This window comes from Ixodes scapularis, unplaced genomic scaffold (assembly GCF_016920785.2).
Source record: "Ixodes scapularis isolate PalLabHiFi unplaced genomic scaffold, ASM1692078v2 PGA_scaffold5__190_contigs__length_132052651, whole genome shotgun sequence".
Lineage (NCBI taxonomy): Eukaryota > Metazoa > Arthropoda > Arachnida > Ixodida > Ixodidae > Ixodes > Ixodes scapularis.
In genome coordinates this window covers 61,338,377-61,350,666 of record NW_024609880.1, presented here as the reverse complement: position 1 = coordinate 61,350,666, position 12,290 = coordinate 61,338,377, and the positions used below count along the sequence as shown (strand labels likewise).

Sequence of the window (12,290 nt, the reverse complement as noted above, 5' to 3'; positions counted from 1 at the left end):
GAACGGCGTGAGGGGAGTTGAAGTAAAACTGTTAATGAAAGCGTTGGCGAGGGGAAAAGGCACCTGATAGGGATTTAAGACCCGACAGAAGATGATCGTGTTAAGGCAGCGGCCAACGGTGTTCATTGTATGTGTCCCGACAGACTGACTTATGGTGGAACCCCTGTTCATTACCACTGATTGTCCGTACAAGCTCCCGCCGCAGTCAAACCGACCATATATTGGTTTACCTTTAGCCCACGTTGGCTGTGACTGGAAAATGCAATGGCGCCTTTTTTATCTTTTTTTTTATCTCTTGGATGCTTCTGTTTAAATGCTGAAGCGTCGACGTGTGTTGCTGCTGCTGGTGTGGAGTGTGACATGTCGTAAAGTATAGAGGGTTTGTTGTTTAGAATATTTGTTTCGGTTAAAATGTGTGGGAAAGGGTAAAGGGGGGGGGGGTGAGAGGGGAGAGTCTTGTTTTATCCCGTTGGAAAGTTTTGCTAGACATTGACCCTAAACTGTAAAGAAAGAGTTCGAGAGAGTGGCATGTGGCTGTCAGCTTTGGGGGATATGATATGTCGGTCGCTGTTTTTTTCTTGTTTTTTTTTTTCTTTCTTTTTCTATACAGTCGCGATCGCAGCGTCGTTCCAGAAAGTCTTGTAAGGCGCCGGGAGCATCGTAAATTCTACGCTTGCTGCTCTACTCCCGATATGTTCGCGTATCTGGCGGCGCCAGTCGACACGAAGGTATCCGAACAAAGTGCCCCCTTTTCCTGTGAAGGTTTTCCTCTTTTAGTTTGTTGCTTGGGGGGAAAAATGCAGCGAAACATTCCCGAATCGAAAATGTGATGCTGTATTCTGAACTGTTTATATGCGGAAGAATTGAGCGTTATTGAACTGCTGTGCACGGCACAATACCTTACAAAAGGTTGTCTCTTTCAAGCGTGTACAATAGTAGAACAGCTCTACGCATTTGATTCAGGCTTTCTGGTAGGCAAAACTTTTTTGGCTCAAGACGCAAGTAGCGCACAAGCGCAAGAGTGGATATCGCAATGTGTGAACGCTTGCAAATGGCAAGAACCTAGCGTGCCTTGAAGTGACGTCTTACGTGTTTCTCGTAGAGGGGCAGTTTGACCAAAGTAGTGCGGCGATACCTTAAGGTTTGTTTACCGATATAATAAATCCACGTCAGTGTATTTACTTACCAATCTATTTACACTCGGGGGGGAATTGGTAGTCGAGTGTGTTAGGGCACAGCAGCTCGAAGCGCGTGCAGCGAAAGCTCGCGCTGTAGGACCCAGGGGTGCTGGGCTCAATCCCCGCCTCTGCCCGCTTCGATCTGGATGAGCATCGGACCGGCGTTGTGTTCGTGTTATCACTACTGCGTGAAGCCCGTTAAAGAGCCCAGACTAGCAGAGTGCTACTGCACTGCCAGCTAGGAGTGGTGCATTCACACAACACAAATACTTGCTGCCGCCGTACGCTCTCCGAGGGGAGCCCCCACTGCACTAGCAGTCGACGATATATCGAGTCCAGATCTCGGACACAAAACGATATGTCGTGCTTTTCTGGCGCCAGCGCTCGATCTGCATAATAACATCTCAGAGCCGAGGTCTCGTGCTCTTGCGTCTGTAGCCTTAGCTGTAGTCTCCTGGCTCTATAATTGCTACGCGTTTGAATGCTCCCATCTCGGTCGAGCAACCCAACACCACCCATCCTCCTCCATCCAACACCCCAACTCTAGCTCGAGTTTGCCCTTTTACCGCAGCGTCTGGTCCGACTTCTCCGTCGCCCCTGACATCTCGACAGCCGTCGCTACATACAGCAAGCCGCCGCCACAGCCTCATCCGCCGCAGAGACAAGCGGTCGCGTCGAATCGCTTTTTGGGAGTCACAACACACGCACGCGCGACCGTCTATTTATATTGAAGATCTCCCTCTCTCTCAGCCGGCAGCAGCTAGCAAGCAAGCGGCTACAACAGACTCGCGGCAGGCAGCCTGGCCGCTTTCCAAGAAGGTACGCATGCTACGGATCGTTCGTTTGCCCTCGTGTTATACGACGTGGGGAGAGGCAATGGCATCCCGAGCAGCAGCAGCAGCGGCAAGCAAGCGGCCTCGCGCAACGCTGCCGCAAGTGGCGAGGTTGAAGTCCTTTTGACGTGACAGCTCTGTCTCGTCGACACCGAACACGGAGGGTCGGACGTCGTGAGGGCGCGTGCGTGAATCACATCGTGTGTATTCCTGACTTTTGGTGCTCGTTCCTGAGTGCGCGTGCTGAGTTCGTACGCGAGTTCGTTCGCAAACGGGGCCGCATCTTGTTTTTCGTTTTGCAAAGTTATGTCGCAAAGAACGATTAAAATCTCTACGGTGTGCAACTTATTTGGCGTACGTCTCCGAAGCGCACCCCTCCGTGTTTTTGTTTGTCGGCGCGGTGCCGACAACGGTATTGCTGTCGGTTTCCGAGCTCGTGCTGACAGGAGGGAAAAAAAAAAAAGTTGTTTGACTGACGCCCACTTTGGAATTGCGAAGGCCACTTTGTCTCGCAATCAGTCTGTCTGTCTTGTCAGGAAGTTGCGGGAAGTTCCGCAGAAGGAAGGAGAAATTATAAAAAAGTGGCAGTTGTAAATACATTTCTGCCCGATTGAGGGACAGCTTTATTGAGAGTGATGTCATCCTTACAACTTTTATACGTTTCTACAGGAAAGAAAGATTACATTACTCATGCAAATCACGCACATGGAAATTTATTTGTCACTTTGCGGTTAGGGAATAATGTCAGGACAGGAACAGCGTAATCTTGCTTTATATAGCAAAAAAAAAAGGCCCCCCCCCCCCTTTTTTTTTGCAATATAAAAGGAAATAAAATGCATAAACATGTTTTGTTACTTACAATATCTGTTGTATGTCTTGCTATTTGACGTTTAAATTTGCGATTACATTCAGTGAACCCCTCACTTCATAGTTGAGAGTTGAGGATAGAAACGCTAAAAACGACGGATAAGCACGAAAATGATGAACACCTTCTGCTTGTCCGTCGCTTTTAGCGCGTTTATCCTCTCGAATGAATTACCAACTGGCAACAAGTACGTACCCTTTTACCCAACACGTTATTTCAGGCAACATGTAGGCGCACGACGAGTCAAGCGTTGCAGAACAACAACCAAAACATCGGGGCCGGCTTGATGCAACAGCATCTCAGCCGACACCGCATCAAAGAAAGCCCTGCAAAGTCTGGGGCGCGCGAGCGTCTTGAGACGCGGTTTAAGTCTCGCTCAGCTCGGGTGTGCTTGCTTTGGCAGTGCTTTCTTTCCCCCAGTCTCAGCTGAGATGGTGTTTCTAGCAAGCAAGCCCTGGATGCAGCACCTTGAAGCAGAAGCTCCGGAGAGCACAGCATTTCACAAATTTTGTCGTGGAGCCTGCCGAAAAATTACGGCGCGAAGGGAATTTCTCTGCCGTTTTTCGCGGTTACGGACAACGCCGGCTCCGCTCCACGAGACAGTTAATGCTTTCGAATTAAAAATTCCGAAGACACCTAAGCACTTCTTATGAGTTGTGAATGCGAAAGCATCAATGTGCAATTGGACGCCGATGAGCACTCCTTGAAGTCCTCGGCGAGAGGAGCTGAATCGGCCGCAGCGTCGGCGAGAGTGTGGGGCGCGACATGGCTGAAAGCAGAGCGTAGAACACGTGATACAGTGACCCCTCCCCCTCTTCGGGCCTCCGGGGTGGACGCGCGTGTGCCACAAAACCTTAGACCGAACAACGAGAAGCGGCCGCCGAAATGGAAAAGGTGGAGCGGCAGACAACGGATGAGAGCAGATCCACGTGACTGGCGCCCTGCTGCGGCGAAATACCGAACCACATTTCTTCCGAGCGAACAATAGTGCTTAGGGTCCTTGCCGCTGCAAAAGCTGTGCGCTGACGTCCAGGTTCCCCTAGAGTTCCTGTATATAGCTACCTACGGTAGCATATCGAGGAACTTTAGGTTTCCCTAAAGGGGACCTTAGGTTCCCCGAGAAACGGCTCTTTGATGCTCTGTGCTACCTGATCCTCGCGCTCAAAATCTGCGACCGGTCACTTTATGGCTCCGTCGTCGCACTACCAGGCTTTGTGAGTATAGAGGAGGCTATGGCACGACCTTCTTTCTCTTACCGGCGCTGAGAAGGCTTCTCCGTGGAGAGAGAGACAAAATCTTTATTAAAGCCGCCCATGTCCGGGTGTGGACTCTGTGGAGTGGCGTTCCTTGGAACTACGCCTTGCAGTCATTTTAAAAGCCGTTCCGCGGAGGGAATTTCTGTGCCGTTTTTCGCGGTTACAGCGCGGAGGGAAGTTTTCTGCCGTTTTTCGCGGCTACGGACAACGGCGGCTCCGCTCCGTGGGACAGTTACTGCTTTCGCATTAAAAACCCAGTGTAACTTTTCGCTGCCTGGCATCTGGATTATGGGGAACTGTGAAATCCATCTGGATTTTATACGGATTTCAGGTTTTCAGAAATGATTCCCTCGTCTGCAATCTGGATTTCAGGTTTCCAGAAACAATTCCAGTTACATTTGCAGTTTCGTAATCCACATAGTGAAAAAAAGTTATACCGGGTTCTTCGATAGAGCGATCAAGGTGATAATCGTGCAACTCTAATTACAAATAAAACTAAAAAAAAGAAGAATTTCTAACTGCTTCAGAAGCAAGCATTGCACTAAACAACGAATCCAATATTACACAGATGCATATTACAAAGTTACGTTATATCTTTCATTCCGTAATGGGCGTAATCAAAGGGACGCTATTTTGGTAAGTTACTGCGGAAAGGTACTCTAAAGCTCCGGTCATGCAGCTGATACATCATCCTACAAAAGAAAGACTGCGGACACTGTCTGGCTGGGGAATAAAGGGGCACTCAGGTGGATTCTGAAATCGTGTTTTTATGGCGATAACTTAATCTACGAGCTCTAAGCGTCCTAAACACCCCCCCCCCCTTTTTTTTTTTTTGCCAGGAAAAATAAATTACACTTACGGGCGGCCGATTTCCCTATTAAACTTCTAATCAAAGATCGGGACACGCCCCTCTTTCTGCGCCGAGCAGACACCCGGGGAGAGGGGGGGGGGGGGGGGGGGGGGGGGCGTTGGACGGCGTTTTTTTAACAATAATTATGCTGTGTTACGTCTCCCATACATCCAAAGATTTGACGTTTTTGTCAAAATATAATGCATAACGCGCCTATACGGATAAATATAATAGTAACGTGCGAAATCTCCACGAACTTAACTATTTTACGGAGGTGGTGGGGTACCCGAACTTGGCCTCTCCAAGAGAATATAGTGCCCGTGTTTAGCAATTGCTGTGGGTTTATTAGGACACCTTGACATCCAGAACTGGTCATTTTTGTTGACGAAAGCTAAAGAAACAACATGCCATCAAAAACAAGTTTCTACAAAAAGGACTTGAGTGCCCCTTTAAAGTTTGTCAGTGGACACGCCAAAATGTGTGGTGGTTCAGTCACGGAGTCACCCACAAAGGCTCAGGTGTAAGTTCTACAAGTCTGACCTGCAAAGCGAGGTTTTGCATCCGTATTCAAAGTCAGAACGAAGATGCTAATATTTATCACCTACGGCGGAGGTACCAGAAGCCCATTAGGGCTCAACACAATCTCCCGCTCTCAAAATCAACAACACTGACACTCTCATCTGAGTTGAACCTTGATCATTACTCGACGATCGGTTTCGTAATTTAGTGCACTTACTGCTTTCCAGTTCACGCGCACAGCCTCCAAAGCTGACGCTCGAGCGTATACGCAAAAAAAAAGCGTAAATCCCCGTTTCATTCACTGGCCCCAAACCGTTTCTTTTTCTCGATCTCCGCCATACCTGCAGTTCAGGCGGTCGCGAAGAACAAGACTGCCCACACGAGCGCATACCGCGAAAAGAACAACAATCAACTTGTTGTGTACCGCCCGAGGAGACGCCCCGAGACTTCATTGCCCGTGCCCTGGCGAGACGTTGTTGGAAACAGATGAAATGGGGGGCACCTCCCTCCCACTTAAGTCAAGTGGATCTTTAAGTCCGCCGTCCCTCCTGGATAAGTGTACGCGGCCCTAAACGCCCGGCTGGCATACCTTCTGCGCGCGCGGGGGCCCTAACCGCGACGCTATCATTATACCATCCAGGCATTCGCGATGCTTTTGGTCTAAATTTTGTTTCGCTACAGGTGTCGTTTTTGTTTTGTTAGTTTTCTGCTCGCTCTTTTCCCTTTGTGTTTCCCCACCTACTCTCTCTCTCTCTTTCTATCGCTCACTTTCTTTCTATGCTCTGTTTGACCTTACGATGAACCGCGGAGAACACTATACAGCCGAAGACACTACGAGCCAGTCAAGTCAATCTAGTGTCGCGTGAGTGTCATGTGGCCTTTGGAAGGGGCGCAGCGACGAATGGGATGCGCAGTCACGTGACCCGTTCACAGTGCCTGATTGGTTGAAATGGCTCGTAGCGTCCGCTACCGTCTATCACAAGGTGAAACGGACTATATTTGCTTTTATCTTTTTACGCAGTTTGGACGCAGGCCCACCGGGGATTCGAGTATCACGATCGCGTCGAAACGGTCGCTGCACGAAAAATCCTTTTGTAGTTAAGAAGAATAAACACAGGAGAAAAAAAAAAAAAAGTACAAAGTTGGCGTCTCAATTAAGCCTGGTTTTCGGCGAAGATTATACCTTTCTGGAGGGTTTTCTTTATAAATTATTACTGACGCAGTACAAACGACAGTCGGCTTTCTCGTGTTTCTTCTGAGGCACAAGCGATCGCTCTGTCGAATAACGCGCGTATGTGAGTCAACTTTAAAGGGAAATATTGGAAGGAGATGTACGAGTTACAATTACCATCCCGTCTAATTACTCGACTTTGCAAACCAGTTATTCTGTTCACTTTTTTTTTTTTTTTAACATTATTACGAGTACGAAGACGTGCATTTAGCGAGCCATGCAGGAATAGACGATCCAGAAAACATTCGAAATGCGGTCACCTTTCTATTTAGAGATGGCATTAAACTCTGCGACCGTGGTGTACCTGCGACGAGCACTTGGCGAAATATTTATGTTTATGCCAGTTTCGAATTCACACTCCGCTTCACATTAAGTCCGACTGCAACCAAAGCCACGATCCCAGTGAGTCGATCAAACAGCGTCAAAAGTGTCTCGTCAAGGCACAAGTTATCTTTGTTGGTTGGCCATTTACGCGCAACGAACGATTAACGGTTCCTGAGACAGACGAAGTTCTATTATTGTTTTCACGATAGCAGAACATACCAAGTTCTATCATCGTTTTAAACCCAAGGACTCATTGCGATTGCAAAATCACGGAGTGGTGAACCCTCTGTTCATCATTTCATTCGTAATTCAATCACCGCTAACGACGCAGTAGACACACGTGAGAGAAAAAACAAACAAACAAGGCGCACCTCCCGAGATGAACTCGTCGCTTGGTATCCAGCAGATGGACAGGCGGGTGTCCCGGGCGATCCGCCCTCGCCTATAGGTGGTGATCTCGCGTGGGTGAGAATCTCTGTCAGCGCGCCACAGAGCGGGCCACTCTTCCGGCGAAGTTACAACGTAGTACATGCATCATCATCTTCGAGACAATGTCAACGGTCCGAGGTCGTAAAATTTTGGCAGCTTTTATTGCCTTCCCCGTGGCGCGCCAGGTTTCGATACGTACGTGTTTTTCGGTGCGCTGGTTTTCTCCTATCGTGATAGACGGACACGACGTGTTTCGCTCTCTTCAAGCGCTGGTTTTACATCCCGAGAGAGACAGTCATAAAGATATAGCATAGTAAAAGTTACCAATAAGAGAATAGAGTGGGATACCCGAGGGACAGAGCCGTTAAAAGAGGAACAAGCTATCAGCGTGTATACCCGTACGGGATGTGCTTCCAACGTAGTACATACACCCCGATAATAATTTGGGCTGGACGTTAATTAACTTTAATTTGATTAATAGAATGAATTTGGTTGTCGAACCAATGAATCGGGTACCTCAAAGAAGTGCTACGTATTACACTTTGTTTAAACTGTTCTACATCTAGCAAACGTCCAATTGTTCTTCTTTAGGTAGTTACTAAAACGTTTTCTTTTTTTGCAGACTTATGACAGAGCTTTTAGTGTCTGCACCTATTGGGGAGGATAGTCAGCCATCGCGCGTCTAGGGGCTAAGTTGAGAACTAAACTCAGGGCCAACAACAGCTTGGATTATTCGTTTATGTTTCTAACGCGGCGCTCGGTTGACATTGCAGAACGCAGCGTCAGCACTCGGCTGGGGCTCGTGTTCAATCAGTTCCAAATGAACGCCCCCCCCCCCCCCCCCCCCCCCCCCTGCGCAGCATTCATATACGATCTGTGTTCCGAGCATGATCGATTTATATGACGCAATTAACCAAGTCGGTAGACCTTGTGTCTTGTAACAAGAAGCTCTGTCGAAAATAAGCTGGACAATTGTCCAGCTTATTTTGAGCTAGAATTCGATCCTGGCTAGCCAATAGCTCGTGCTTGATATTTTAACAGCGGTAACTACTCATTCATAGATACATAAACTATAATGCTTTATAAGCGGGGTACTTCTATACACCTATTATATTAGGAAATAGGTCTTGAGGTCTAAATAACACGCCGCCAGGACTTAATCATCACGTGGCATTAATATATTTGATAACTGTATGAGAGATTGTGAGACGCGTGTGAGACAATCAACAGGGTGGAAAGTGGGCACGTGCTTTTCATTATCTTCTGACCGCTCTGGACTGTACGGACATTCACCTCTGTTCGCGTATAGCAGAGGAGGATCACGCATCTACAGTAGCTGGCATCGGGCACAGTGAAGATTAAGAGTTACCTCTACTCCTTGAGGTACCGTGAAGGACCAGTGCCTTCCAAGGTTTCACCTCGCGGATTCGCTGCATGCGTTGCGCGCACAGCCACATCACCAGCATATTTTATCCACACAGGTGGGAAGTTATACATGACTTGCACTTGCGTCACACCAGTTGCCATTATGGTGTCCTTGCTGCTGAGCACGTTCTTTTTGCAGCATACATTTTGCGCCACCACATTTGTTTCCCTCGGCAAAAGCAAGTGGGAATGACCATCAGCATGGTTCGATGGCGTCACGTGCAAGCCGCGAAAAAGACTAAATAACTATTGACAACACTCAGAGCAGCAAACAGGCAGAGGTATAAACTCCGGGTACTCACGCACACACTCGTGAGCATCATGGGCCGTGGCTCGACCCCAGGGTCTGTCGAAGTGGAACGGCTTGCACTTCTCGCAGTCTCTTCCCGCCGTGTTGTGCTTGCACTCACAGGCCAGCTGACCGTCCCTGTTCTGCACGCACCGGGATCCGTGTCCATTACACTTGCAGCGACCCCCGACCGCGAAGTCGGACACCGCGTAGTAGAGAGAAGCTTCCCGGGGCACCAGGGTGTCGTTGTCCAACGGCTCGGGCGTCCAGTTGGTGAGCCGGTTGAAGACCACCTTGACGTCGGTGGCCGTGACCCACTCCTGGAGCACGGGACTACTGTCAAACTCGTAGGCAGACGGCCGGCCCTCCAGAGTACTGAACGCTATGCGTGCTCCAGATAGCTGTTCCGTCGTTGACTGAGGGTCGGTGCAGAGCGGTTCTTGTTCGTTGGCCTTGGTGATGAGCGCCCTGTTTTGACGACCGTACATCTTCCGACACTGGGACGAGTAGAACTGGAACGGCTGCCAGGACTTGCCGTAGTCCGTGCTCTTGTAGACTGCAAGAGAGTCCGGCTTGGCGCCGCAAAACTGGAGGCTAATATAGGTCAGTTCATATTTTTTCCCGAGGCTCAGGATGAGAGACACGTTGTAAAGGGGCTGCGGGAACGGCTCGGACATCCAGCACGTCACGTTGTTCGGGTTGTTCAGGTCGGTCAGGTAGGAGGCCGGATGCCGCCGCTTGGGATTCCCGGCATCGCAGATCTGGCAGTTCCGTACAATCTCGCCCTTGTCGTCGGTGGCCGTGTTGCAGTAGCGCGACGGCGGCGTGCCGCACTCGGAGCTGGTGCGCACTTCCTTGCCGAAAGCGGCGTTCACGAAATCCGGGATGCAGCGCCGTGGGTTGTTCATGTCGTCGTAGCACGGGTCCGACTGGGTCTGGGCGGCGAACATGGAGGCAAGGTAGGCGTTGCCGACGTTCCCGCCGGTCCGTGCCGCTGCCGCCGCCAGAAGCAGCGGCAGCAGGGACACGAGCGCTGACCTGGCGGCTCGCATTCAGGGAGACGCGGCGGCTAGGACGACGTGGTGCCGCGCTGCCCGACTCATACTGACGGCCGCCCGCCGCGGTTCGAACGGAGCGGCCGAGGTTCCCGCGCCGCTCGTCGCCGCCGGTTCCCATTGGCTCCTGGCCGCTGGCGTGGGGGGCGCTCGTGCTCCTCCGAGGGGCCAGGTAGACACGCTTCGCTTCTTGGGTCCTCGCAACTTGGGCTAGTTCGATCGCCGTTGCGGGCCCTTGTTCCTGTACGGGCCGCTGTTTGTAACGGCCGTCGCGGTTTGCGTTTTGAGACGCATGAATTGTGCTTCTGCGGTTTGCGGTTTGAAACATATAATTTGTGCTTATATGTACATTTTTGACGTAGTCCTGGGCTACAAATGTTTGATCTCTTCCAGCTCATCATAGTGCTCAACATATCTTGTGGTGGGCACTCAAATGCAAGCCGTGACACAATACACTGAATTTAGCTAAGCATTTGTTATTTTAAACAACACCTAGAAATGATTTGTTTGGATCAGCGCAGTTGCTTTTCATTATTTTCGTCCCGCGGTGTGTGATATTTCAATTCGCGTTATTATGACGCCCGCTGAAAAACCCGGCGCTCAAAACATGGCTACCTCCTCCAGTTAATCCTGAGAAACTTGATTATTTCGAGCGCCCGTTCAGGAGACGCGGGTAAGTTAGAATTATGTGTTCTTCACTACTTTGCGCCTATGTTTTTTTTTTATTATCAATATTTTTCACTTCGTTTCATTCGTAGGTTTTGACAACCCGTCCCATTCTTGCCGACGGAACTATCGAGAAGATCCCAGCGACACGCGCCGAAGTTTGCTTCAGCGCATTACACGGATGTCATGATGTGAAGCCCGCTTCGGGTTCGACTGGCACTGCGTCAATTTCGTACATCACCGATTGGTGTGGCCCAGGGATGAGCAGTATTTCAAGTACAAGTATTTGAAATACGTATTTCAAATACAAGTATTTGAAATACGTATTTCAAATACTTTGTGTATTTTGCATTTGTATTTAATTACAAATTGGGTAATGTATTTCACGTGTGTATTTAAATACTAAAACGTGAGTATTTAAAATACAATTGTAATTAAATACAATTTTGTGGGCGAAAATACATTCCTCAAATTTATTGTCACGATAATTCTTGTTTTTATGCATGTGGTTGTAAGATATAGTCTCCATTTTTTATTTGGCCATAGGGCTTTTTTTTTTTTTTCTCCTCCGGCTTTATTTTAAAGGCACCCTCCAGAGCAGGAAGAAAACTACGTTCTGCACCGAATGCAGTGTCTCTCAATTAAGCACAAGCGTTTAGTGACTTTTTGATTAGGGTGCTAGTCCAGGGCAAGAATAGTGACGAAATCGACGTTCACAGGCAGACTGGCTAAATAAGTACCCGTGACAACTTGTGATGCTTTCCAGCCTGATTTCCATCCATATTTTTGCCTGGAACATTCTAAATGCGCGGGTCGTCCAGATTTTCGTAACTGGTGGGAGTTGCAACAATAAAATGATGTTGATTGGGGCGAAGCTCTGGTGGTGCTTGTCTGCATAGACGCTGAGCTGCAGCATGCCGAGCCTTTCGTTCGTTTTCATCCATGTCACGCTGCGGTCAAATGCTCAAATGCGTATATAACCACGTTCCATAGCACACATTCTCTTTCTGACATGGATGAAAACGAACAAAAGGCTCGGCATGCTGCGGCTCACCATCTACGCAGACAAGCACCACCAGAGCTTCGCCCCAATCAACATCATTCACCACGTGGAGATGCGTTTGTTTCTTTTTTTTCCTACACGAGCACGAAAGCACGTGCTCACGTGCTCGTGAGCACGTGAGCGCGTGAGCTCACGAGCAGGAGCACGTGAACCCGACGGCAGACGGACATACGGACATGGCTAGCCCCTAAGGAGCTTCGCCCCTAAAAAATTTTCTAGCTATACTCCGTTTCACCTTATGTTGTACCGCAGCGAAGGCTAGAAGCGCGACCTCATAGCGTTGGGAGCTAGTAGGGAGTTTTAGTAG

At 49.1% G+C, this 12,290-nt stretch overlaps 1 protein-coding gene across 1 annotated transcript in view; it reads right to left on the bottom strand.

Annotated features, from left to right (window-relative positions):
• The window catches only part of LOC8025014 (netrin-1), a 192,091-nt gene extending 181,883 nt beyond the window's left edge, over positions 1–10,208 (bottom strand). The window contains 1 exon segment of the mRNA XM_042293935.1: positions 9,213–10,208. Coding sequence (XP_042149869.1) covers positions 9,213–10,149 — 937 coding nt within the window. The 5' untranslated portion in view covers positions 10,150–10,208.
• Positions 10,209–12,290: the final 2,082 nt, after the last annotated feature.